The sequence below is a fragment of the Hemicordylus capensis genome, chromosome 15 (genome assembly GCF_027244095.1).
Source record: "Hemicordylus capensis ecotype Gifberg chromosome 15, rHemCap1.1.pri, whole genome shotgun sequence".
Classification (NCBI taxonomy): Eukaryota; Metazoa; Chordata; class Lepidosauria; order Squamata; family Cordylidae; genus Hemicordylus; species Hemicordylus capensis.
Genome location: NC_069671.1, coordinates 13,829,521 through 13,854,443, shown reverse-complemented (window position 1 = coordinate 13,854,443; position 24,923 = coordinate 13,829,521). Strand labels below are relative to the sequence as shown.

The window sequence follows — 24,923 nt, the reverse complement described above, 5'->3', positions numbered from 1 at the left end:
GTTCTTGGTGGGAAACCTCTCTCTTGGTTCCTGGCAGGCACTCTTCTGCTCAGTGCGTCCTGGCTGACCCCTTTTCGAGAGAAGTGACGCTTGCTTTTCTTTCAGACCCAAGCAAACGCTTCCGTCCTTGAGCCTCCTTGGAAACGCCTGGGCTTGGACTCATTTGTTTTTGCCGGGAACAAGTAACCGGGAGGCCCAGCCGTGCCAAATGGAGTGTGGAACTGTATAGTGCTGTATTGTCTCATAAGGAAGTTGCAGTTCGTTGGCAGAGGTTCCGTTCCCCGGCAGAGGAAAGGTTGTTCCCTGTCCAGCCTTGGCTATTAATACAGGTTTTGGAGCGGAGTCGGGCTTGTTTGCATGCAGGCTTCAAGCGAAGGCTCGCTTCCTCTCCAGGAAACCTGTAGGAGATTCTAAGTCAGCAGAGGTGGCTTGCCTCTTTAACGGGAACCAGTCTTGGTCTCATGGGCCTTGTATGAGGAAGGTGGGTTTGTTCCACTGAGAATCCCCTGCCTAGGTGGGGTTGCTGCAAATTACTGCATCTCCATCGCAGAGTGAAATTCTAACCCAAGAGAAGTGGAATTCTGAGACTGTATCAGTCATGCGAATTACATCTGTGTGCTTGCGACTCGTTTGCCGTAGCGTAAGCGGCAGTCCTTTGTACACTTCGTTGAGAGCAAGTTCCTCTGGAATTTCCAAGTAAACATGTGTAAGATTGTGCTCTTCAGCTCGCTGTTTGGAGGTACAAAGAGCTTGGAGAAGGGCCAAACAGGGGCTTTGCACTCGGAAGGTCCCAGTTTCAATCTTCGGCATCTCCAGTCAAAAGAATTGGGTCCTAGATGGTAGGAAACTCTTCTTCCTAAAACGCTAGAGGGGCCTTTGCCAGTCAGGGTAGACATTCCTGGGCTGAGAGCTGGTCTTGTGGTAGCAAGTGTGAATTGTCCCCTTTGCTAAGCAGGGTCCATCCTGGTTTGCATTTGAATGGGAGACTACATGTGTGAGCACTACTTGTGTGAGCACTAATATTCCCTTTAGGGGATGGGGCCACTCTGGGAAGAGCACATGCGTGCAGAAGGTCCCAAGTGCCTTCCCGGGCGGCATCTCCAATATAGGGCTGAGAGAGACTCCTGCCTGCAACCTTGGAGAAGCTGCTGCCAGTTTGTGTAGGCAATCCTCAGCTAGATGGACCAATGGTCTAACTCGGTAGAAGGCAGCTTCCTATGTTCCTAGATCGACCAGTGGCTGGGGATGATGGGAGTTCTAGTCAAACGAGAGCTGGAGAGCCCCAGGTTGGCCACCGTTCTTCTAGTCCGTCCTTTCACTCCCAACAGCAGCCGGCCAGATGTGTCTGGGCACTCATGAACACGACACTAAGGCAGCAGCCATACCCTAAGCTTTCTCCTTGGAGTCTGGGATTCAGTGGTAGACTGCTTCTGTGCATGAAGGTTCCATTTAGTTACCATGTCTGATGCCTGCCAATACGTCCATGAACTCTCTGTCATCTCCCCCCCTCCCCACTTTTCCAGGTTGCTATGGTAGAAGTCCAGTTGGATGCTGAGCACGATTACCCCCAAGGGCTCCTGATCGCATTTAGTGCCTGCACGACGGTCCTGGTAGCCGTTCACCTCTTTGCCCTCATGGTAAGCACCTGCATCCTCCCAAACATCGAGGCAGTCAGTAACGTGCACAACCTCAACTCCGTGAAGGAGTCGCCCCACGAGCGCATGCACCGACACATTGAGCTGGCCTGGGCGTTCTCCACCGTCATTGGGACTCTGCTCTTCTTGGCTGAGGTCGTCCTGCTCTGTTGGGTGAAGTTCCTGCCCCTGAAGAAGAAGTCCTCAGCCGGAGCCACCAATACAAACGATACCGTCGCCATCACCCCAGGCGAAGCGGCAGCTATCGCTTCGACCTCCATCATGGTTCCCTTCGGGCTGATTTTCATTGTGTTTGCCGTCCACTTCTATCGGTCTTTGGTGAGCCACAAGACAGACCGCCAGTTCCAGGAACTGAACGAGCTGGCTGAGTTTGCCCGACTCCAAGATCAGCTGGACCACAGAGGCGACACCCTGCCACCTCCCGGCAGCCATTATGCATAAAGACGCACCAATGGAAAGCAGATGTTTCTGATGTTGTTCTCTTTGACTCCCTCGTGCATGGACTTGGCTGGATTCCTGATGGCTTGTTTGGAAAGAGAGATTAGACGTGCTCTACCGTAACCTTTTAGTACTCTAAAAAAAACCCCAACCCAAACCAATATTTTAGACGAGTGAAATCTGGAAGCGCCAATGTTAGGCGGGGGAGTGCCTGTGTGTGTCTCTCGGTGTCCCTGCTCTGGTTGGTATCGTGCAGGTTGTTTCAGGTGGAAGGGGGAAATATTAACATCCTATGTCAAAAGGGCAGGGTTGGGGAGGTTGTTTCGGGCACGTCGGGAAGTATTCTGTTAACTGGCGTTGGATAGGACATATTTTTGCTGGTCCGATGCACGTTGCACAGTGTACTGTCCAGCAATTTGCATTTGTTTGATGCTAATCTTGGGTGACTTTTAAAGCCCTAAAGCAGGAGTAGGAGATGGGTTCAGAGTGGTGTGCGTGACATGATTCCACAGAAGCACAAAACAGCTGCAGAGCTGGCAACAGGATTCACCTTCTAGAGAATCTGGACCACCTTCTTAAAAAGGCCATGTTCATAGTCCTTGTGTGTTTGAAGGTGCACTTAAAAGCATCAGTGGCTTCTGAGATCTTGGACACTAAATGGATGACTAAGATTTGTTGTATCAGAGGGAGAAGCTTTACAGCCCCTGCCCGAATTCTTGATCCTTCCCATGGTTGGCAGGATCAGAGTAAATTTATGCAAAATGGAAGAAACCAAACAAATGAGCTTAATTGCAGGATTTATCCAGGGGTGCAGAATCCAGCTTTCCTGATGCAAAACTTGGATTATCCTGGCAAAGTTTGGTTTATTGAAGGGCCTGCTGCCAATAAAGAAATCTTAGTGGATTAATGAGATAGATTTTAATGGGTTGATTAAATCTTCATACATCTGGCAAAAACAACAGTTTTGAAGGAAAAGAATGTTCAGAACCAATTAAACTTTCGCAACCTCTGCAAAGGAATCTGGGAATTGTAGTCTTGTGAGGTGCTGAAAAATCTCTTGCTGGAGATACTCTGCCCTGTTCCCAGCCAGAACTACAGTTCCCAGGATGCCTTGCTTGGGAGCCATGATGCTTAAAATAGACTTGCGAATTGGTTTCATGTGTCTAGCATACACATACTCTTGTTTGTTTGAGTACATCACACAAGTCCTCAGCTGCAGAACTGGGTCCCTGTTTTTGCTGGCTGGATCACGTTTGTTGAATGCTGTTTAAAGTGGGTGTTGGGCAGAAGAACGGAATCTACTGGCAGATTTCTAAGTGATTTGCGGTGACTGGCATTGTCCTAATCTCAGCCACTGCATTTTGCCTGTAAAATAAGAGAGTTACTTGGTTACCTTTGACCAGGTCTTTGGGCAGCTCTGTTAGTGGGTCTGGTGTTAGAACTCTTAATCTTTAGATCAGGGCTTCCTAACTGTCCAGAGGCTGGACTGCAACTCCCATGATCCCTCTGGCTTGGAAAGCCACTCTTTTGCACGGAGTCTGGAGTTTGGTGGGTGGCTCTTGGGCATTGTAATCAAAATGCAAAAAACAAAAAAGTGGTTCTTTCAAGTGGTTCTGTCGTCTGCTCTAGTTCATGAGCCAGCTGGGTTGGTTGGTACCGTCTGGGGGTGGAATGAATGTTCATTGAGCTTTTTGACAAGGTCTATGCCCCTAGAGATGGAAAATAGGTGATAGCATTGCAGTACTTTCAGGTTTCAGAGTGCGGTGTGATGCTCTTGTCATCCTGACCAACAGGCTTGCAGCAGCCAAATCTACAATGCTGTTTTAAAAGCTTTTAGAAGTCTGAAAAACACAAAAACTGCTGTAATATTCTATCAGTGTGAGGAACAGAAATGAAAATTGGCAGGACTGTCCTCCAAAGATTACTCCACGGAGAGAGGACAGCCGTTTTGTTGGTTGTTACCCTAACCCTTTCCTCTCTCTGAACCATGACTGCAGTTTTACCCTAATGATCTGGGGGTAGGGGTAAAGGAGGAGTGATAACACAGCGAAAGTGGTAAATGCAGCAATGCCATCACCTATTTTCCATCTCTAGGTGTTGCCAAAAATCACTGTGGGCATTCATCTCCTGAGATTATACCGATGGCCAAAATTTGTGGGCCTGATTACTCAGCCTGGTTTAAAGAATTAAAAAAAAACACCCTCATGTGCTTAATGCTGTGTTTCTTGTTACCTGGAGAAAATGCAAAATCCGCCTTTGGCATGTGTGTCCCTGATCCACTGTTGAATGTTATCCGTCTTAGGCTTCAGGTCTGCAGTGGCCGTTTGGTATTTCAATTCCTGCTGGAATCTGGGGCTAGTTTACTGCTGTTCTCACCTGGGATGCTTGAAATGGACAGCATAGACAGTTCTGGAGGAGAGTAGAACATCAGCTGTTCTCCTGGACACAATTGGTAGGCAGTTACCTTTTTCCAAATGGTGGTATCTTCCATGTTCCCTTAGCAACTGAGAATGTAGGATGGGTCCTCTTTTCCCCTGCCCTTGTTTCTCCCAACACTTGGGAGCCAAAAGGAACAGTTATTTAATCCACACCAAGAGAAATGAAGTGCTTCTACTGATGAAGTACTTGCCGTACTTGTAATTGCAAACGTTAACCCATTTTTGGTTGAAAATGTAGGTGCCCCAGTTTCTGTTTGGAAACTTGGAGGGCCTATTCAGCTTGAGAAGGGTGATGTTCCTGGGGCACGTCAGGAAAACAGGCAAGGAAAGGAGAGCTGGTCTTGTGATAGTGAGCATGACTCGTCCCCTCTGCTAAGCAGGATCCACCTTGGTTTGCATTTTGATGGGTGGTACATGTGCACACTGAAATATATCCCCCTTAGGGGATGGGGCCGGAGCTCCCTGGAAGAGCATCTGCTTTGTATGATGGGAGTTGTCCAACAATGTCTTGGCTTGGCCATCCCTGCCCTAAACCCTAAACTAAATCCATCCCTGCCCTAAACAATGCTCAGGAAGCGAACTTGTCCCCTTTTTGCTTGAAAAAAGTATGTCTGTTGGATAAGAAGAGCTAACTTTGCCCTTGCAAAATGGCCATTATTTTATATACTCTTTATAGTTCTAAAACAAGTGTGTGTGTGTGTGTGTGTGTGTGTTTTTATAGATAACAAATAAATTGGATGTTAACAAGTGAGGTTTGGTATTGAGCTACCAGCTGTGCTTTCTTAATCTTGTTTGTTATAAGATCCCTTCTCTGCTTGCTCAGAAGCTATATTCAGGATCTTTAAAAAACAAAAACAAAAAAAACACGTTATCTTGGAACATGTTAATATTTTGTGTTCGGCATGGGAAAAGCTTTCTGTGTGGAAGTACTTATCAGGAAAGGTTGGGATGTGTGTGTAACTTTGTTTTTATTGTTAAGAAGCGAGCGTCATTGCTTCATTTTAGAGGTTAACCTACTTTAATGTCAAAACACTGTAATTATCTGGAGTTCTTGCTTGAGTTAAGCTCCCAGCGAGTGGATGCTGGCCTATTTTTTTTTTTAAAAAAGATGCTGGATATGTTTGAATTTGAAGGTTATTTTAGGGTATGCGTGTATGATAACCAAATAATTGTGTTCTGTGGGGGAGGGTGTTGTTGGTTTCTGTCCCTCCACCATTACCCTCTTCTGTGCATTTGTTAGAATCCCCAGAAGGCCCAGTGGTATTATTTTAAGTCTCCAGTCCTCAAGATAACTGTTGGTCTCGGAGACAAGTTTGTAACCCAGGGGTTGGCAACCTTGGCTTCTCCAGCTGTTGTTGAACATCATCCCATCATCCCCTGTAGTGCATCAACAGCTGGGGAGCTAAGGCTGCCTACCCTTGCTCTAGCTCTTGGAGAAATTAGAAGTTGTGAGAACCGTAATTTAAGAAAAGGTTAAAAAAAGAGACTCCAGTTACCTATGCTGTTCTGAAATGAGTGAGTCTGCCAGGAAGGGTTGGGGAAAATACTTGAAATTACTTGCATTGTTTAGGTGTCCAGGTGACAAGGCATCTGGGTTTTTCCTACTCCTCCAAATATCCTTTTGTTTGTTTTCTAAAGTCGTCTTCAACTTTTTTGGGTTTGGGGGATAGCAACTTTAAAAGAAGAATATTGTAGGCCAAGTGTTTGTAATCTGCTCTGTAGCCTTATTGAAATCAAGTCATCCTCTAGGGTAACAATTGAGGAACTTTGTCTGGATGTTGGCCAGGATCTTTAGTTCTCACATTTGGAATAGCCATATAATTTTTTTAAAATTCACACTAGGAAGCAAATGTCAACGTCAGGGTAAAAGAAGTTGTTCATTCTGCTGCCATTGTCTAGTAGCAACGCACTGCAGACTGATTTACTCGGTTCTCTTGAGATGAGAAACTTGATCAGGGCAAATCTGAGCCTAAAGGCAGCAGAAAGGAGCTTCTGGATAAGTAGAGGCTACCTTCTGGGATGAAAAGAGCAACGCCGCTGTCAGATATGCAGAACTCTGTGGAGTCTGGAGTTTGCCACAAGTGCTTAGCCTGAAATACTGGGCAAGAGGAGGTTGAGATGCCCGTCGATTTATCAATTTCTAGTGATTGCCAGTTAGAGCAGACAATACCAGAACCTTTGTCCAACAAGCTCAGTACTGTCTGCTAGGGCTGAACCTTTACCCCAGTGGCCCCTTGGCCAAATACGTACAGCAAATTTATGGAGACTGAGTCTTTAATTGGGCAGGATCACTTCTTTGGTATCGCATCAGTCGAGTTTGGTATCGGTTACTCTGCAGAGAAATGCAAGGCAGTGTTCTGCCCCAAAGATTACAGTCTACATTTCCACACACGTGGGATGGGGTAATCACAGGGGATGGGTGGACCCGCATAACATTCTGGAATGAATTGAGATCTAGTAGCCCCAAATTCTCAATTGGCAGCACTGGGGCTCAAGTTTTTCACACCCGGCTTCTAGTTCGCATCTCCTCCGGAATGGAGGTGTGCGTTCACACACCGGGCCAAATTTACCCCAAATTCCCTGCGAGCTGTCGAGGAACACTTCACAGACAATTTGGTTTTTCACTGCACGTTAGAGGATTGATTAAGTGCCGTCAAGTCAGTGTTGACTCTTAGCGACCACATCGATAGATTCTCTCCAGGATGATCTGTCTTCCACTTGGCCTTTCAGGTCTCTCCGTGGTGCATCCACTACTGTTGTATGTTCGAGTATAGCCAGACTTATATCCAGGGTTTTTTAAAAAAACATTATTATTTTTTTCATCTTTTGTGGGGGCAACTTTGAACTCGCAGTAAACCCATGGTAAAGGCTGCTGTCTGGGAAAGCTCCTGGTGGTATTTGCTTTTATTTATTTATTGTGCATGAGTTATGAACTGTTGACAAGTATAAAACAATGAGGTGTTTTTAAAAGTCTCCTATAAATACTCCTCTGGAGAACTGAATGTTGAGGCTGCCTTCTCGAAAGTCTCCAGAAACTATGCAGTTGACACCTAGAAAATATGTCTGAGCAATCTAGGTACATACAAAACAAACCAGATGTAACTCTTTCAGTGTTCCCTCTAACAGGGAATTGCAGATGTTGTTCATCACTCCCAGCCAAAGGCCGTCGCAGCAGGGCATGCTGGGAGTTGTAGTCAACAACATCTGGAATTCCGTTAGAGGGAATGCTGAATTCTTTAACCATTTTAAACTTCGTATTTAAATAACTCCAACCACTTATAACTTAAATATAAACCACTTGTAATGGGTATGTTCCTTGGTGGGGGGGAGGTTTTTCCCCTGTTCAAACTTTCACAAGTTGGTGATGTGCCAAAGATTTATCCCCCACCCCCTCTTTTTGCAAGTGCAGTAAAGATTTATCAGTAATTTATTCCACCCACACCCACACACACTTTATTTCTGCCATATTTTGAGAAGGGCTAATGGTAGGTTGATACGATTCTGTGGTGCACACTGTCTGATTTGAGCTGGTTTGTGAGGGGTTTTTTAAAACTGCATTTCTCTGAAGAACTTGTACCTACTCTTGTTTGGAAATAATTGCTAAGATGACTAAAAATGAAACTAGAAAATTAAAATTATTTTTCCAGTTTAGTCGGTTGTGGATTTCTGTCTACTCTTCCGCAAACAATGTCTGCTTTTCTTGGGCTGCTGTTTATGAACGTCTATTAGGATCATCCACACCAGGGATTCTCAACGTTGGGGTCCCCAGATGTTATTGGACTTCAACTCCCATAATCCCTAGCCCCAGTGGCCTTTGGTTGGGGATTGTGGGAGTTGAACTCCAAAACATCTGGGGACCCAACGTTGAGAAACCCTGGTCCACACGACCCACGGGGCTTGGGCTGCAGAGGGCAGGGTCAGCTCCACCACTCACCATGCTGCACTCCCACATGATCGCCACTGTGGAGAGCAAATGCGGCAAGAGAGAGGCCAGGAGAAGGACACCTAGTCTCCAGGAAGCCAGGATGCTCCTTTCCCCAACCTCTATGCTGGCACAGGCTAACAGCAGCCCAAACAGGGTGGCTGCCAGCTGTCTGTGCTGCCACATGACTGGGTGGTGGAATAGGAAGGTATGCATGCACCTTCCCACTTCACATTTAGCCCAGGTAGAGCTATGCAAGGCTGGTCATGTGAACGAGCCTTACCTTTATATGTTAAGTTACCATCCCTGTACGGGGTGCTTTAGAGCCTTGATGCAGCACCACATCATGCCTTTTGATCCTGGTCTGCAGGGCAACCATAAACTACAATATGTCCATTCAGACAAAACGATGCTTTGTCTCAGACCAGGAAAGGAAGGAGGGGATTGCTGTGTGCCGAGGGATTGTGCAAACGTAAGCTTCCTTCAAGACTTCTCATAGTGCCAAATGGTGCTTCGGCACTGTGTCTGAAGTGCAAGCCAGAATCATACCAGCTCCAAAAGGGGGAAAGATCTCTGCCCCAAGGAGCTTACCATTTCAGTTTGGACTATTGGGAAAGAAAAAGTCATGTTAAGGATAACAAGAAATTCACACCCAACTTGTTTCTATGTGAATGTGAGCCTTCTACAACCCCTGAGTACTTTTAATTCCCTGTAATTCGTTCCCTCCCCCCCACCCCTGCCAGCAGTGAAATTGACCATTTTGTGATCTCCTTGGTTGAAATGCACACTTCATTCCTGCCAAGGGCGAGGCATCAGAATTATGACATCAGAATCGCTTGTTCCTTGTTCTCTTCAAGGCACAACTCCGCATGCCACATCTTACCTATTATACAACTCTGAAAGCATTCAGCTCAACTTTTAAATACATTTTAATGTCAGTCTCCCCCCCCCCCCCTTCTTTTAATGTTTCCTTGCATTCTCCATCATCCTGTCTAATATATTGGACGGCAAGTGATACTTGAACACTAGAGAAGCCTTACTTACTTACTTACTGAATAGGGTACTTTCCATGGGTCCGGGGATAGTTTCCTAGGCTTTGCCAGATAATAAATAATAATAATAATAATCTGGTTGCTATAATCAGATCTGGTTGCTAATAATCAGATCTGGTTGCTATAATCTATAATCTGTATAGTTTGGGGAAACAGATTTCCCCACTCTGGCAAAATGTCTCCTTGTGCCAGATATTTCTGAAACGAGGGTTTCGGCAGCTCAGCTTGGCATTTAAGAGCAAGCATTTCCTGCCACTAAACCGCTTCCTTCCACCGTGTTTCGGATCTGCTGATCGGCAATTGTCACTTGCTGATCGGTGACATCTGGCCCAGAACTTAGCAGCATATTAAGGCAATCGCCTTCCCCCGCCCTTGGCCCTCCTAGCGACTAGTAATCGGAGGTGTAGTGCCTTGAAACATGGAGGTTCCATCTAGCCCTCCTGACCCATGGCTGTTGATTGACCTACCCTTTCATGAATTTGGCTCTGCAGATTTTGTTTCAGTGGTTGCCTGATTTGGATGATCTTTTGTACAGCACTACAGATGTGTCCAGCTACCTAACGGTGCAGCGGTGAAATGACTTGACTTAGCAAACCAGAGGTTGCCAGTTCGAATCCCCTCTGGTGTGTTTCCCAGAATATGGGAAACGCCTATATCAGGCAGCAGCGATCTAGGAAGGTGCTGAAAGGCATCATCTCATCCTGTGCGGGAGGAGGCAATGGTATACCCCTCCTGTATTCTACCAAAGACAACCACAGGGCTCTGTGGGCGCCAGGAGTCAACACCAACTCGACAGCACACTACCTTTACAGATGTATCCAGTGGGACTGCTTCCCCCCCCCCCCCAGCTTGTATTTGCAAGGATTATAAACCTCCTTTTGAGGATTATAAATGTTTTTATTGGAGAGAGTGAGGCACAAGGGGAGATCCTTGGGAATCCAGGTACTGGGCTTGGTAGTGGATGTCGATGGATAAGGGAGGAATAAGTAACCCCACTTTGAGGACGGATGGTCGCTTATAAAGAGGAGTTGAGGCTCCTGTATTGATCATGAGTTAGGGTGTTTCTCCTTCCTCCATTGCCACCTCAGCTGCTACACCAGTGAGCAAAATAAGAGAAGGGACAGGCCAAAAGCTCGATGAGACCAGATCTATGCTTGGGAATGGTTACTGAATACAGTGACTGCTCATCCTGTTTGCCGGCGGGGTTCTCAACCTTGAGTCCCCATCTGTTGGGCCACAATCCCCACCATCACCAGCCACAATGGCCAAGGGGATGCTGGGAGTCGTAGTTCAGCAACATCTGGCCACCCCCACCCCCACCCCTCCAGGTTCAGAACCACTTTCTTAGACTGAAAAGGGGTGTAATTTAGCATTTTTCTTTGCTAGGCTGACAGCTTAATTCCTCAGCGTTCTCGAGCACTGTGACAGCTTCTTCCAACACACCATCTGGGTCTGCCAGTTCGACCTGAAAGGGAAAATATATGAGAGCGATTGAGAATCGTTAAGTGATGTTCCAACCTATGGCAGGCTGGCGCTCCTCTGACTTTGTTTAGGATCCTGAGAACCAGCCTAGGATTGTGTTTTGGCTTTCTGCTTCCGGGCAGAACCAAGAATATCCGTGTGGCTGATGCCTGCTGGTTCCCTTCTGTTATGCAATGTGGCTCTTTCCCTAGAGTGCAGACAGATCCAGCAAATGAACCATTAAGCTGTTCCCAGGAGTCTGGAATCGATTTGGCCTTCCCAGATAAAATCTGTTAGGGCTTTGGCCTGAGGGGAAATTGATTTGATTGATTGATTGATTCATTTGGCCTATATACTGCCCTTCCTAAAGTGGCTTAGGGTGATTTACATTAAAATAAAAAACATGTAATAAAACAACTAAAATTTAAATATATATACAAATAAATCTATCTAGCTATCTATCAACCAGTGTAAAATTAAAACTAGATATTGTTAAAAGCCAGGCTAAAAAGATGGGCCTTTAAGTAAAGTGTGTTCCAAAAAGAAATGTTTCAACTTGGGAGCTGGGACATGAGTTTGCCAAGTCATTTCTGCTTACCAGAAGCAGCTTTTAAGATGCTAAAGTGAGTGTTGCTTTGGGATGGCTCATATGTGCTGTGTGCTGGCTTCTGCTCATTTTTTCCTGTGCTTTGTGTTTATATGTGCTTGAAAAACAGGTATGATCCTGCTCTTTATTGGGACCAGAGCTCTCCCATCCAGGTTGCTGACAGGTCTTGCCAACTTCGTTTCAGCAACTCTGCAGAACTGGGTACTCCCCAGCGAATCCTGGATCCCAATTACACATCTGTCAATAAGCAACATATCTTAAACACCCTCCCCTCCCCGGTCTCCAACCATCTTCTCCAGAAGGAAACGGCCCCCGCCCCCTGCAAAAATCCCAATGCGGAGGGAAGAAGGAGCAAACCACACTTTTTCTCTGGATAATAACTTGGAGAAAAGTTTATGGTGTAAACAAGCCCTTGTAAGGCAAATATCTGGAGTTCGCTTCCTCCAGCCATCCTAGATTGTTCCTCTGCAATTAGACTCAGAGCACTTCTCCTCTTGCCCATAGCAACCAATTAAGGTTTATTTATTATTTATACATCCTCCTCTCCCCCCGCCGGCTGCACTTGATTGCAAACTTATCAAGAAATATGCAAGCAGCAGGCTGTTGAACCATTCGAAGGAATGGAAAGGAAAAGGCCAGCGGAGGAGAGCGTGAGTGTGAATACAAGGCATCCTGGTTCTCTGGGAAGCTGGGACCCGACCAGCATTTCTGGCCACAGCCACTGTAGTTTGGCAAAATGTACGCCAAGAAAATACAAGCATTTGACTCTAACATCAGCCTCCACAGCATGTGCCTCAAAATGTTGGGGCACCTCTCAGATGCTCAGGTTCTCATGACCAGCAGTTGGGTAGGAGTGCCCAGCCCGTAAGGTAAAGTGTGCCGTCGAGTCGGTGTCAACTCCTGCCCCCCACAGAGCCCTGTGTTTTTCTTTGGTAGAATACAGGAGGGGTTGACCATTGCCTCCTCCCATGCAGCATGAGATGATGCCTTTCAATACCTTCTTGTATCGCTGCTGCCCGCTAGAGGTGTTCCCATAGTCTGGGAAACATCTCAGCGGGGATTTGAACCGGCAACCTCCGGCTTGCTAGTCAAGTCATTTCCCGCTGTGCCATTTGGTGGCTCTGCCCAGCCTGTAGTGTTGCCCTATTCTGGCTTTCCAAATCTGGGTGCCTAATTTGCATATTATGTAAATTGGCTTGAAAATAATTTTTGAACAGAATAGGGGCTGCACGTTTTGCTCTATAACTCCGCTTCTACAAGGGCTAGAGCTTAGCTTTTTAAAAAGAAAGAAAAATCTGGGAGACTCTGGGTTGGCTAAGCAATCTGGGTGAGATGCTTAAAATCTGGGTGAAACCCAGAATTCCGGGGGACATGGCGACTCTACCAGCTGGGCACTGAGCCACGTACACACTCCCCAGAAATGGCCGCCTGTTGGCAAAACTCAAGGAAGAAGGAGGGGGAAGTGACCGTGTGCTAGTCCCAAACGGGATAGGATATTATTATTATTATTTTGATTTCTACACCGCCCTTCCAAAAACAGCTCAGGGCGGTTTACAAAGAGAAACAATAAATGAATAAGATGGCTCCCTGTCCCCAAAGGGCTCAAAATCTAAAAACAAGCGTAAGACAGACACCAGCAACAGTCACTTGGAGGTCCTGTGCTGGGGGTGGATTGGCCAGTTACTCTCCCCCTGCTAAATAAAGAGAATGACCACGGTAAAAGGTGCCTCCGTAGAGTTCCCCGCCACAAATGTCATGTCTCAGTTCTTCCATTCGAACCCACATGTTACCTTTGGGATTGGATACTGAGTGGGCGTGGGGGCTTCATCACGGCCCAAGTCAATCATGGTTCCACACTTGGGGACATCTGCCACCCAGAATCCCTCGTACAGCTGCCCTGTATCCAGATAGAAGAATTTCCCGGGCCCGTGTTTCTTCCCGTCCTTCCAGCAACCTTCATACCGGTTTTCATTTTCTGCAATGAAACCATCGTTTTTTAGCATACAGTCAGGAGCCGACTTCCGTCATCATTACTGTGACGCATCATCAGATCATCCGTTCTGCCACACTTCAATTGGCCTCCATGTGGAGTCAAGTTGTGAATGCTCTCGGAAAAAGGTTCTTCCATCAGATTGACATGAGGGCTTGTGGATGTTATGGGCTATATCTGGCATTGCACCCTAGAACTTTAGGACTGGGACTTGTTAATGTACAACTCCTCTGATTCCATCACATTGGAATTCTCGTCCGAAAAAGGCCAGCTGCTTTATAGGAAACCAGTTTTAAAGGGTTTGGGTGGAATTTTGCAATTTAGGCCTGGGAGTCTCAAACTTGGGTCTCCAGATAGGAACATAGGAAGCTGCCTTCTACCAAGTCAGAACATTGGTCCATCTAGCTCCCCTGCCACCCCTGTGCCATCTGCAGCTCTGGCCTTCTCCCCCTCATCAGCGAGTTGATCCTGGACAGTCAGTTCATCATGATCCTAATGGAAGAAATGCTCTCTGCCCGCTCGCTGCCTTGCAAAATGAGGGGCCTGGATACATCCAGCAGCAGAGCATGTATGAAACTTGTAGACCTAGAGAAACAAGAATACATCCCCCTTGGCTCATTTTAGCAAAATGGAAAACCCAGCTAGTATGTGTTTCTTTAAAAAATCATTTGGGTTATGCAGCATTGGGCTTTTTATAATTAACTAGCCCAAATTACATATAAAAAACTAGCTGGGTTTTTTGTTTTTTGTTTTGCACAGAACCTTCTGAGCAGGAGCAGTCTACCTGAGTAGTGAGAACTTCCACATCTGAATGTGCCCTGTTCTGGTTCTCGGCCAACGAGGGGAGGACGAGGGGACACTTTGGGTATTGACATTATTTGCCTGAGCCCACACTGACTGCAAAGATTGGCACCTACTTAGACGGAACATTCCTTGGCCGCCCGGCTTGTCTTCTGACCACTGGCCTTCAAAGATGGACCCGTCCTTGTAGTACATCCTTCCCCAGCCGTTTCTCTTCCCGCCATTCCACTCTCCTTCGTAATACTCACTATCCGAGTAAAACTTGATGCCAAAGCCCTGAAAGTACAAAATGATTTAACTTTTCTGCGCAGTTCCTCTGAGAGTTCTCAAATGTTTTGAAATGGCTTGATTTGAAAGTGTGGGCTGCCTGTGGGTACTGGAAGGGAACTCTGCACATGTTTAGAAGAAGTCTTGTTCCACCGCATCTAAAACTGATGAGGAATGGGGAAACAACCCTTTGCCCATGAAAATTCTTTTTGCACTCTGTCCAACTGGCTGATTCTCTATTGATTCCTGATCAGTCAGTCGGCACCACTTACACTTTCATGGGGACGTCTGAAAAAGCAAGACTTACACACTTTTTGTCATTTTTCCACCAGCCTGAATACACTTTCTTATACTCCTTGGTGACAGGGTCAGGTATGCTGTATGTCCCGTATCCATCCCTTCTCCCAAATTTCCATTCACCGCTGTATATGGCTCCCGTCTTCTTCCAGGTCTGTGTGCCTTTGCCTGGTGCAAAACGTGGGAACAGTTATATTATATTATATTATATTATATTATATTATATTATATTATATTATATTATATTATATTATATTATATTATATATTTGTTAAGGTAAAGTGTGCTGTCGAGTCGGTTTCAATTTGTACCCCGCCCCAAACTTCCATCTCTAGAACATAAAACAAATAGGACATCTGTCTGTTGTTGCCCATAAGAATGTCAGTGTTTATTCCTGCCACTCGTTTCTTGACGCTGCAGCTTCCAAACTGCTTGCTGGGACAAAGCAGCTACTGGGCTGCGAGAAACATGGGAATCTATGATATATGTTGAAGAATTGGTTGGTTTGCTTGTTTGTGCAAACTAAAGCCATGCTTCCTGATGACCTACAGATGCCAAATTTTGCATGAATAAGCCTGCCTCTAAAATTAGCTGAATGCACTAATTTTTTTAATGCTGGGATTTGCTGGGTGGGAATTTAAATAATGTCATTGGCTTTCTTTTTTCTAAATAAACTCTGAATATCATACTTCCTGATTGCCTACAGCAGGGCGGCTCAACTTTGGCCCTCCTGCAGATATTGGCCTACAACTCCCATAATCCCTGGCTATTGGCCACCGTGGCTGGGGATTATGGGAATTGTAGTCCAAAAACAGCAGTGGGTGGGGGGAGTTGAGCAGGTCTGGCCTACAGATACCAAATTTTGCATGAACAATCCTGCCATTGAAATTAGCTGAAATGCACTACTTTTTACACCAGCATATGCTGGAGGAAAGGTTTAATTTTTTTTAATTTTTAGAAGAAATTCTGAATAGAATAGAATAGAATAGAATAGGTGGCTGATGAGATTCAGGGCTCTGAGTCATTCATTGGGGGACCTGAGCCCCCTGGTGTGTGATCCACTCCTCTGTCTTGCAATTAGATGGGCAGGACTGCTCAGCTTTGGCCCTCCTGCAGATGTTGGCCTACAGTTTCCATAATCCCTGGCTATTGGCCACTGTGGCTGGGGATTATGGGAATTGTAGTTCAAAAACAGCTGGGGAGGCCTAAGTTGAGCAGGCCTGGACAGGGGTCTTCATCAGTGTTACCTCTAACAGGCATTCCCAGATGTTAACTACAACTCCCAGAATCCCCAACTGCAATGGCTTTGGCTTCGGGATTCTGCGAGTTGTAGTCGACACGAGACTCGACAACGTCTGGGAATCCCTGTTAGAGGGCACACTGGTCTTCATCCCTCATCTCTCGCTCCAGACTGCTATTATTATTATTATTATTATTATTTCTTGTTTACACAGTCAGACAGGTGTCATTGACCGGTTTGTTCCATCCAGACATCGAGTCCTTCCCAAGGACCTGGGATGGCTGAATTTTATCATCAATACTATTATTATTATTATTTATTTATTACCATGTTTCAGGTTGTCCAGCCATTCTCCGGTGTAGTGATCCCCATTCACGGCATAAATGGTGTGCCTTAACCCACTTTTCTGGGCCTTCCGATCCCATTCGTACCAAAGAGGGTCAACTGTCCGGGGATACTTCACGATAGGCATGCTGTCCTTGTCTGCAAGGAGAAAAGAGGCAAAAAAGAAAACAGAGATATGTCCAAAATGCAATTAGGAAAATGACAAATATTTGTTTATTTATTTTTTACATTTTATATCCCGCTCTTCCTCCAAGGAGCCCCGAGCGCTGTACTACATACTTAGGTTTCTCCTCACAACAACCCTGTGAAGTAGGTTAGGTGGAGAGAGGAGTGACTGGCCCGGAGTCACCCAGCAAGGATCAGGGCTGAATGGGGATTTGAACTCGGGTCTCCCCGGTCCTAGTCTGGCACTCTAGCCACTACACCACACTGGCAACTTATTTAGATGCCGCTTTTCATCCAAAGTTCCCAAATTACTTAGATATAAATAAAATGGCTCCCTGTCCCCAAAGGGCTCACAATCTAAAAAAGAAAGAAACTTAAGAGAGACACCAGCAACAGCCACTGGAGGGATGCTGTGCTGAGGACGGAGAGGGCCAGTTGCTCTCCCCCTGCTCAGTAAAGAGAATCCCGACTTTAAAAAGGGGCCTCTTTGCTCAATTAGCAGGGTTAGGGTTTTTAGAAGGTGGGTTTTTTTGCTGCTGCAGCAGCAAGTTCAGCGGGAAGATTGCTCTTTTTATGAGCCGTGTTTTATCATCTCGCCCAGGTGTTGCTCTAAGGGCTGGGCTTCTTGTAAATTAAGCACAGGAGCCAGAGGTTGCTGGTTCGAATCTCTGCTGGTATGTTCCCCAGGCTATGGGGAACACCTATATCAGGCAGCAGCAATATAGGAAGATGCTGAAAGGCATCATCATTTCATACTGCACGGGAGATGGCAATGGTCAACCCCTCCTGTATTCTACCAAAGACAACCACAGGGCTCTGTGGTCTCCAGGAGTCGACACCGACTCGATGGCACAACTTTTCCTTTATACTGGCAAATGTAATACAATTCATATTAAGGCACAGACATGCAACCACCTACATCCTATAAAACATCAGCCACTGAAAAACAGACTAAGGAAATCAAGACTGCTGGAGCACAATAGAGAAGCAGCTGGTTGGACAGGGTGCAGAAGGAGTTTTCACAGGCAAACATTTGGGTTTGTGCGTGTTTATTTTCTTTTATGCTGTCGGTCAATTGCTAAACCGCCTGTCATAAAATAAATAAATCCCAAGGTGGTTTACAAAAATGAAAAGACAATCAAACTCCTTAAAAACCACATCAAAGATATTAAAATCAGTTAAAACAATAAAAAGCATATGAGACACCAAAAAGCAACTTTATTATTCTAGATGGCGCGGTGTTAAGGATCCATGAGGACACATGGAGAAAGTACCTTAAGAGTGCCTCTTTTCTGTTCCTGTGGCCAGATTGTGGCTGGAAATACCCCTCGAGGCAATCCTGTGGTCTGTCCCATTCATCCCTTTCCCCAGGAGAGTGCATCTGTGTGTGTTTCTTGAGCAGGATTGCCCCCCAGCAGGAAGCGGCCCACTGCACAGGCCTCCTGAGGTCACCACGACAGGATGTCCCTATTGTGAGACACCAATCACCTGGGAGATCTGCTTTATTCCATTGCTCCTTTTATGGGTGTACTTCAACACAGAGGTTCTCAACCTTTGGTCCCCAGTCCTTGTTGGACTACAAATCCCATCATGTGCTGCCAGAATGCCCTTCCATGGTGAAAGGGGGTGATGGGAGTGGTAATCCAACACTTTCTGGCAGCAGGGAAGTAACTTGACTAGCAAGCCAGAGGTTGCTGGTTCAAATCTCCGCTGGGACGTTTCCCAGACGATGGGAAACACATGTTGGGCAGCAGCGATATAGGAAGATGCTGAAAGGCATCATCTCATCCTGCGCGGGAGGAGGCAATGGTAAACCCCTCCTGTATTCTACCAAAAGGGCTCTGTGGGCGCCAGGAGTATCAACAGCGACTCGATGGCACAACTTTACCTTTATCTTTATGGTTGGGAACCTCTGCTTTCCGTGCAGTTCCTAAACATGTGTACTCAGGAGTAAGCCTCATTGAGTCTCATGGGGCTTCCTTCCTGGTAAGCGTGCTATGGATTGCAGCCAAGCAAGGCTGTTCTAGGCATCGTTACTCAGGAGTAAGTTCATTGTGTTTGATGGGTCTTTTCCCCCCAGGTAAGCATGCCTAGAACTGCAGCCTTATAAATTCAATCCTGTTTCTCCTTACCTGGGAGTAAGCCCTGTGAGCACAGTGGGAGTTACTTGCAAGTCAACGTGCTTAGGTTTGTAGCCTGCAGTGAGGAGGGGGCTAGAATAGAAGACCTCTAAGGTCCTTTCCCATCCTTAAATTCTATAATCTCTTAACCATCTTCCCCAAGTCTCTTCTGGCACTGAGCAGACTGACAGGGAAATCTGGACTAAGGAACATAGGAAGCTGCCATATACTGAGTCAGACCCTTGGTCCATCTAGCTCAGCATTGCCTTCACAGACGGGCAGCGGCTTCTCTGAGGTTGCGGACAGGAATCTCTCTCAGCCCTATCTTGGAGGGAACTTGGAACCTTCTGCTCTTCCCAGAGTGACTCCATCCCCAAAGGGAAAGATCTTACAGTGCTCAGAGATGTACAGTGCTCACACATATGAATGGGAATTCATCTGCAACCAGGGCAGACCCTGCTTAGCTAAGGGGACAAGTCATGCTTGCTACCACAAGACAGCCCGCACGCTTGCACATATTACCCTTCACTAATGGCCCCCGCAGAACATAGGAAGTTCCTTATACTGAATCAGAAGTTGCTTTCTACTGAGTCAAGCACTGGTTCATCTTGCCCAGTATCTCCAACTCTGACTGGCAGCAGCTCTTCAGCATCTTCCTCTGTGCAGCTGCCAGAGAACCTTTTAACTGGAGATGACAGGGATTGAACCTGGGGCCTTCTGCATGCAAATCAGGTGCTCTGTCGCGCAGTGAATATGCTTTAAAAACTCACCCATGGTTGGAGTAATCCAGCACCAGAAGACCTCCATAGACTTGTATTGCTGGATGTAGACTATAAGAGAGAAGATGGAGACAGAAGGTTTGCTGCTATGATGAAATGTTGTTAAAAACCAATGCCAATTTGTAGAAGGTGTCATGGGATATGCTGATCATGATCTACGACGTGTCAATGTGTACTACATGATACTGAGATAAGGATGTTTGTTTGTTTGTTTATTGCATTTTAAATTTTGCTCTTCCTCCGAGGAGCCCAGAGCGGTGTACTACATACTTAAGTTTCTCCTCCCAACAACCCTGTGAAGTAGGTTAGGCGGAGAGAGAAGTGACTGGCCCAGAGTCACCCAGCAAGGCTCAATGGCTGAATGGGGATTTGAACTCGGGTCTCCCCAGTCCTAGTCCAGCACTCTAACCACTACACCATGCTGAGCTGACTGACGTGGCTATCTCCAGAACATAAGAAGGGACAGTCTTTAGGACACATTTTTTCATGATTATGATCATGATTATTAATTCAATTTCTATACCGCCCTTCCAAAAATAGCTCAGGGCGGTTTACACAGAGAAATAACAAACAAATGAGATGGCTCCCTGTCCCGAAAGGGCTCGCAATCTAAAAAGAAACACAAGACAGACACCAGCAACCGTCACTGGAGGTCCTGTGCTGAGGGTGGATAGGGCCAGTTACTCTCCCCCTGCTAAATAAAAGAGAATCACCACATTATAAGGTGCCTCTTTGCCAAGTTAGCAGGGGTGATGTGAACATTTAATTGATGACATCAATTCAAACAAATTTGATAGACCTGGATGTCTTTAATTGGGTGGCAGGGCACGGAACACCTCTAAGACTATGAAGTCAAATGCTGAGATCCAGCCCTTCTCCTCCTCCTCCTCCTCCTCCTCCTCCTCCTCCATCACCACTTACTACTACGACGATGACAATGACAGATATCTATAGACCACTCTTCAACCAAAGTTCACAAAGGCGATTTACAAAGAAGAATAAATAATACATAAACAAAATGGTCCCCTGTCCCCAAAGGGCTGACAATCTAAAAAGAAACATAAGGCAGACACCAGCAACCTCCACTGGAGGGGTGCTGTGCTGGGGCTGGAGAGGGCCAGTTGCTCTCCCCCTGCTCAATGTAAGAGAATCAGCCCTTTAAAAGGTGTCTCTTTGCTCAGTGAGCAGGTGTTAGGGGTTACCCTCATCTCGTCACCAAAAGCTACCACGTCCAAAGAGGCAACTTTGGGACTTGTCTAGTGAAGAAGGAAGGAGTCCATAGATTGTCTGTGGCCTGGAGGGGCCCCCTTAATATTCTCAATCCGTCCCTCCAGGAACACCTTTGCAGCGGATCGATCTCTCAGAAGTGTTCCTTCCGTGTCTACCCTGTTTCTTTCCAGAACCCACTCCTCCTTTTACTCTGTGAACCCAGGGCCTGCCTGAGGATTGGTGATGCTGCCGGTGAAGCTTGGTTTTGATGCCCCGACCTCTTCCGTGCTGCCAGGCAGCTCTGGGAGGGCAGGTGGGTAATCTCCATCACTTGCCCTCCTCACCCCCTCCACCCGCCATTCGCGCCTGCCTCCTCTGGGCCACCGGTACTGCCACAAGACATGATAGTGAGGCCGCCACGTGAGACGGCCACGTGATTATAACACGCTGTGGCAGGCCTGCTGCCCAGAAGCAACCAGCCGTGGCAGGAGCAGTGGGCGAAGGCAGTGAGAAGAGCAAGTGACGGTTGGGTGGGTGGGTGGCTGGGATGCACCCACTCTGTCACCCACCCACTTGCTCCAATGATGGGTGACCCAGGCTCCCGCACGGTGCCCTAGGCGTCCACCTAGTTTGCCTACTGGATGGGCCAGCCCTGTGGGCTCCGCTTTGAGAACGTCTTGCTGGAAAAGCAGTATATACATAAATGGCAAGCATAATCATAACGCCCTTGGCAGACAATCCGTGCTCCTAAATCACTTTAAGCTCCCCCTCTGGTAAGACCACGTGGTTGGGGACACCCACCTCAGAGCCAGGCTTGCAGAGCTGCGCAGTTGTGCTGGAAGTGTAGCCACTCAGCTGAGATGCAAACGAGGTGGCCGCTGCAATGTTGGCCCTGGCCACATCCGTGGAGGTAGCCATAGCAACACGGGCAAGCCGGTGCAACAGAGCAAGTCTAGTCTGGAGGCCGACTCGGAGGGCGTCCTGCCCTCCTCAGGATTGTTTGACTCATGGAAGTTGATCGTGTCCATCCGAAGAAAGAAAGAAAAAGCTGCTAATCTGTCCTAGATAAACAGCAACACAAAGCAACGTACGTTACGTTGCATGACCAATCTGCGTTAGGAGTGGTAATTTGGTGGATGGTGTGAGGCATTTTGGGCACACTTTATTATTTATTTATTTATTTATTTCTCTATTATTGTTATGACATTTATAAATCGCCCCATCTAGAAGCTCTGGGCGGTGTGCTTTATGTGGAATGGTGAGATTTTAAACATGTTTTGATGAATATAAAAGCTCACAGGGTGAGACTTTGGGAACTCTTTGTCTTGGAAAAACTCTTGCCCCACATCAAAGGGGACCCTCAACCCATCTTTGGTAGTCTCAGTTTATTAAATATGTGGAATAAGACAATGTTAGAGTTGGAAGGAGGACCCTTAGCGGTCTTCTAGTCCATCTTCTCAGAGCTGGAAACTCAGCAAGAGATTGCATAGAAGATCTATGCCTTTTAAGTCCATCTTTTAATATGAGAAGTGTCTGTGCATGGGATGTCTTAATTTATTCATTGACTCTGGAAATGCAATTTTTGTCCTATATTGGGTTATTTTTAAAAACACACTTTTTAGCCCGTGATAGCAACCTTGAAGGAGCCGCTGCCAGTCTGTGTAGACAATACTGAGCGAGATGGACCAAGGGTCTGACTCAGTATATGGCAGCTTCCTATGTTGATACAAAGAAGCTTTGGAGAATTGCTTGGTTGGTGAACTTTAATCAAGGAAGATTTTGTAAAAAGAATGAGCAAAGACTACTCAGATGCTGTACCTTGACAGTTTTCGCACCTGAAGGAAAATGTCCATGTGCCATTGATGTGCCCTGTCCCTCTTCACGTTGGAGTTTGGTGAGTTGTTTTGCAGACCCTCCTCTAACACTTCAAAGATGAAAATAAGTAAAGTAATCCACCTGATTGTGCCTGTTTAACCATTGCAGACCTGATTTGGATTGATTTGGAAGGAGGAGAGCAGAGCTGGTCTTGTGGCAGCAAGCATGAATTGTCCCCTTTGCTAAGCGGGGTCCTCCCTGGTTTGCATTTGGATGGGAGACTGTGCGTGAGCACTGTAAGATATTCCTCTAAGGGGATGAGGCCACTCTGGGAAGAACACCTTCTTGTTTGCGTGCAGAAGGTTCCAAGTTCCCTCCCTGGCAGCATTTCCAAATAGGGATGAGAGAAACTCCTGTCTGCAGCCTTGGAGAAGCCACTGCCAGTCAGTGTAGGCAATACTGAGCTAGATGGACCAAGGGTCTGATTCAGCATATGGCAGCTTCCTATGATCTTACTTTCCTATTATTAAGGATCAAGCTGGACCCTACTTGCCCAGACCAACTGTGGGTTGTGTTTGTTGGTCACACTGGAGTGTGACAAAGTGTTTGAAACTGGATAGATGGATGCATATATAGGTAGACACACATTCATTTTCTGCAAACAGGTTCAAAATAAAAGGTATCAAAATGTATGTAGCACTGCCACCTGGTGTCCACAAATAATAACCACCCATTTGATTTTTAAACAAGTCCTTCTAGTAAGAACTAATCTACCTACTTTCCTTTCACTATCCCTACAACTGGACTAAATTTGGTCCAGGTGGGTTAGGCAGTTCACAAGTTAGCCCACTTGCACCTCAAATGTAAATGTGTCTTTCATCTTGAACTGGGGTGGATGATGTCATCAGAAACTATGCATTTGAGGTGTCCCTATATGTCCTTACAACTGTACCAAATTTGGTTCAAATCATTCAGGTGGTTCATGTTAGCCCAAGTGTGCCTCAAATGTTGATGTGTCCGCCATCTTGAATTGAGGGGGATGAGAGCATTAGAGACTATACCACTGAGATGTCCCTATGTGTCACTCACTACAACTGTACCAAAATTGGTTCAAATTGGTCCACAAGCTAGCCCACTTGTGCCTCAAACATGTATGTGTCCGCCATCTTGAATCAGGGTGGATGACACCATCACAAACTATGCCATCGAGGTGTCCCTATGTGTCCCTACAGCTGCAGCACATTTGGTTCAAATTGGTTAGGCAGTCCACCAGCTAGCCCACTGGCACCTCAAACTTTTACGCATCCACCATCTTGAACTGGTGTGGATGACATCATCACAACTATGCTGTTGAGGTGACCCTATGTGTCACTACTACTGAGGGCAACTATGGGGAGACAGGACCGAGATGTCTAAAATAACGCATGGAGTAAAGAGAGTGGACAGAGAGAATTTTTTTCTCCCTCTCTCATAACATTAGAACCGGGTCATCCCATGGAATCGAAGGTCAGGAAATTTAGGACCGACCAGAGGAAGTGCTTTTTCACACAGCACATAATCAAACGGTGGAATTCTCTGCCATGGGGTGTGGTGATGGCCACTAATTTGGATGGCTTTAAAAGGAGCTTAGACAAATTCATGGAGGACAGGTCTTTCAATGGCTACTAGTCTGGTGGCTGTGGGCCACCTCCAGCCTCAGAGGCACGATGCCTCTCAATACATGTTGCAGGGGAGTAGCAGTAGGAGAGAGGGCAGGCCCTCACCCCCTGCCTGTGGGCTTCTCCGAGGCATCTGGTGGGCCACTTTGGGAAACAGGACGCTGGACTAGATGGGCTTCCTTGGGCCTGATCCAGCAGGGCTGTTCTTATGCAGAAGCTTAGCAGGGACTGAAGCACCTAAGGACGCAAGGCAGTGTGCAATGCCTAGGGCGAGGCACTAAATTCCGCCGACAAAGGGTTAACTGGGAGAGCGCTTTGTGGGCGGGGAAGAGTGGCGGGTAAGGCTGTCGCTTCGCCCAATAGGGAAGCAGGAAGCCATGGCAAGAGCAGGAGGGCGCGCGTGCGCAGTTAGGCTCCCTGATCTCTCTTTAACCAGGCACCTATATGAATATATGCAATGCATATGTTGGGGGGTAAGCGGGGTGGGGACAGTACCTGGGTCGTCAAACTGCAGGGAGAGTTAGCTGAACCTCATCCGGGCTGCAGGGTTTGCCTTAAACGAATGGAGGGAGGTTGCAACCGGGGTCCTCTGCAAACCTCCCAACAAGGAAAGGGTTTAATAAATTAAAGATTTTTTTTTTAATTAGCAAAAAAGGACAGCAAG

General features: G+C 46.6%; 2 protein-coding genes across 7 annotated transcripts in view; one reads left to right on the top strand and one right to left on the bottom strand.

Moving 5' to 3' along the window:
• ORAI1 (ORAI calcium release-activated calcium modulator 1) overlaps positions 1-8,182 on the top strand; it is a 43,675-nt gene extending 35,493 nt beyond the window's left edge. For all 4 annotated transcript variants that reach the window (XM_053280192.1, XM_053280190.1, XM_053280193.1 and 1 more), the window contains one exon: positions 1,524-8,182. In XM_053280192.1, coding sequence (XP_053136167.1) covers positions 1,524-2,096 — 573 coding nt within the window. In that variant the 3' untranslated portion in view covers positions 2,097-8,182. The remainder of the gene's footprint in view (positions 1-1,523) is intronic.
• A 2,206-nt stretch (positions 8,183-10,388) lies between these two features.
• Positions 10,389-24,897, bottom strand: MORN3 (MORN repeat containing 3). 3 transcript variants are annotated; one of them, XM_053280185.1, is made up of 8 exons: positions 24,755-24,897; positions 21,588-21,847; positions 19,569-19,628; positions 16,496-16,651; positions 14,939-15,096; positions 14,481-14,640; positions 13,364-13,548; positions 10,389-10,970 (listed from the first exon to the last, which is right to left on the bottom strand). In XM_053280185.1, the coding sequence occupies exons 3-8, from the start codon at positions 19,603-19,605 to the stop codon at positions 10,872-10,874; spliced, it is 795 nt and encodes a 264-aa protein (XP_053136160.1). In that variant the 5' UTR covers positions 19,606-19,628; positions 21,588-21,847; positions 24,755-24,897; the 3' UTR covers positions 10,389-10,871. The 3 variants fall into 3 exon arrangements, with proteins under 3 accessions (XP_053136160.1, XP_053136161.1, XP_053136162.1); XM_053280186.1 differs by lacking the exon at positions 24,755-24,897 and adding an exon at positions 22,605-22,710; XM_053280187.1 differs by lacking the exons at positions 19,569-19,628; positions 21,588-21,847; positions 24,755-24,897 and adding an exon at positions 17,953-18,081.
• Between the last annotated feature and the right edge of the window lie 26 nt (positions 24,898-24,923).

What these genes read in the sequence shown, in the direction of transcription:
- MORN3 (XM_053280185.1), bottom strand. Translation starts at nt 19,605, where the DNA reads ATGGAGGTCTTCTGGTGCTGGATTACTCCAACCATGG. An exon ending in GCTGGACAACCTGAAACATG is followed by an intron (nt 15,097 to 16,495) that starts GTAATAAATAAA and finishes GTTTTGCACCAG; the next exon opens with GCAAAGGCACACAGACCTGG. An exon ending in GGAAAAATGACAAAAAGTGT is followed by an intron (nt 14,641 to 14,938) that starts GTAAGTCTTGCT and finishes TTGTACTTTCAG; the next exon opens with GGCTTTGGCATCAAGTTTTA.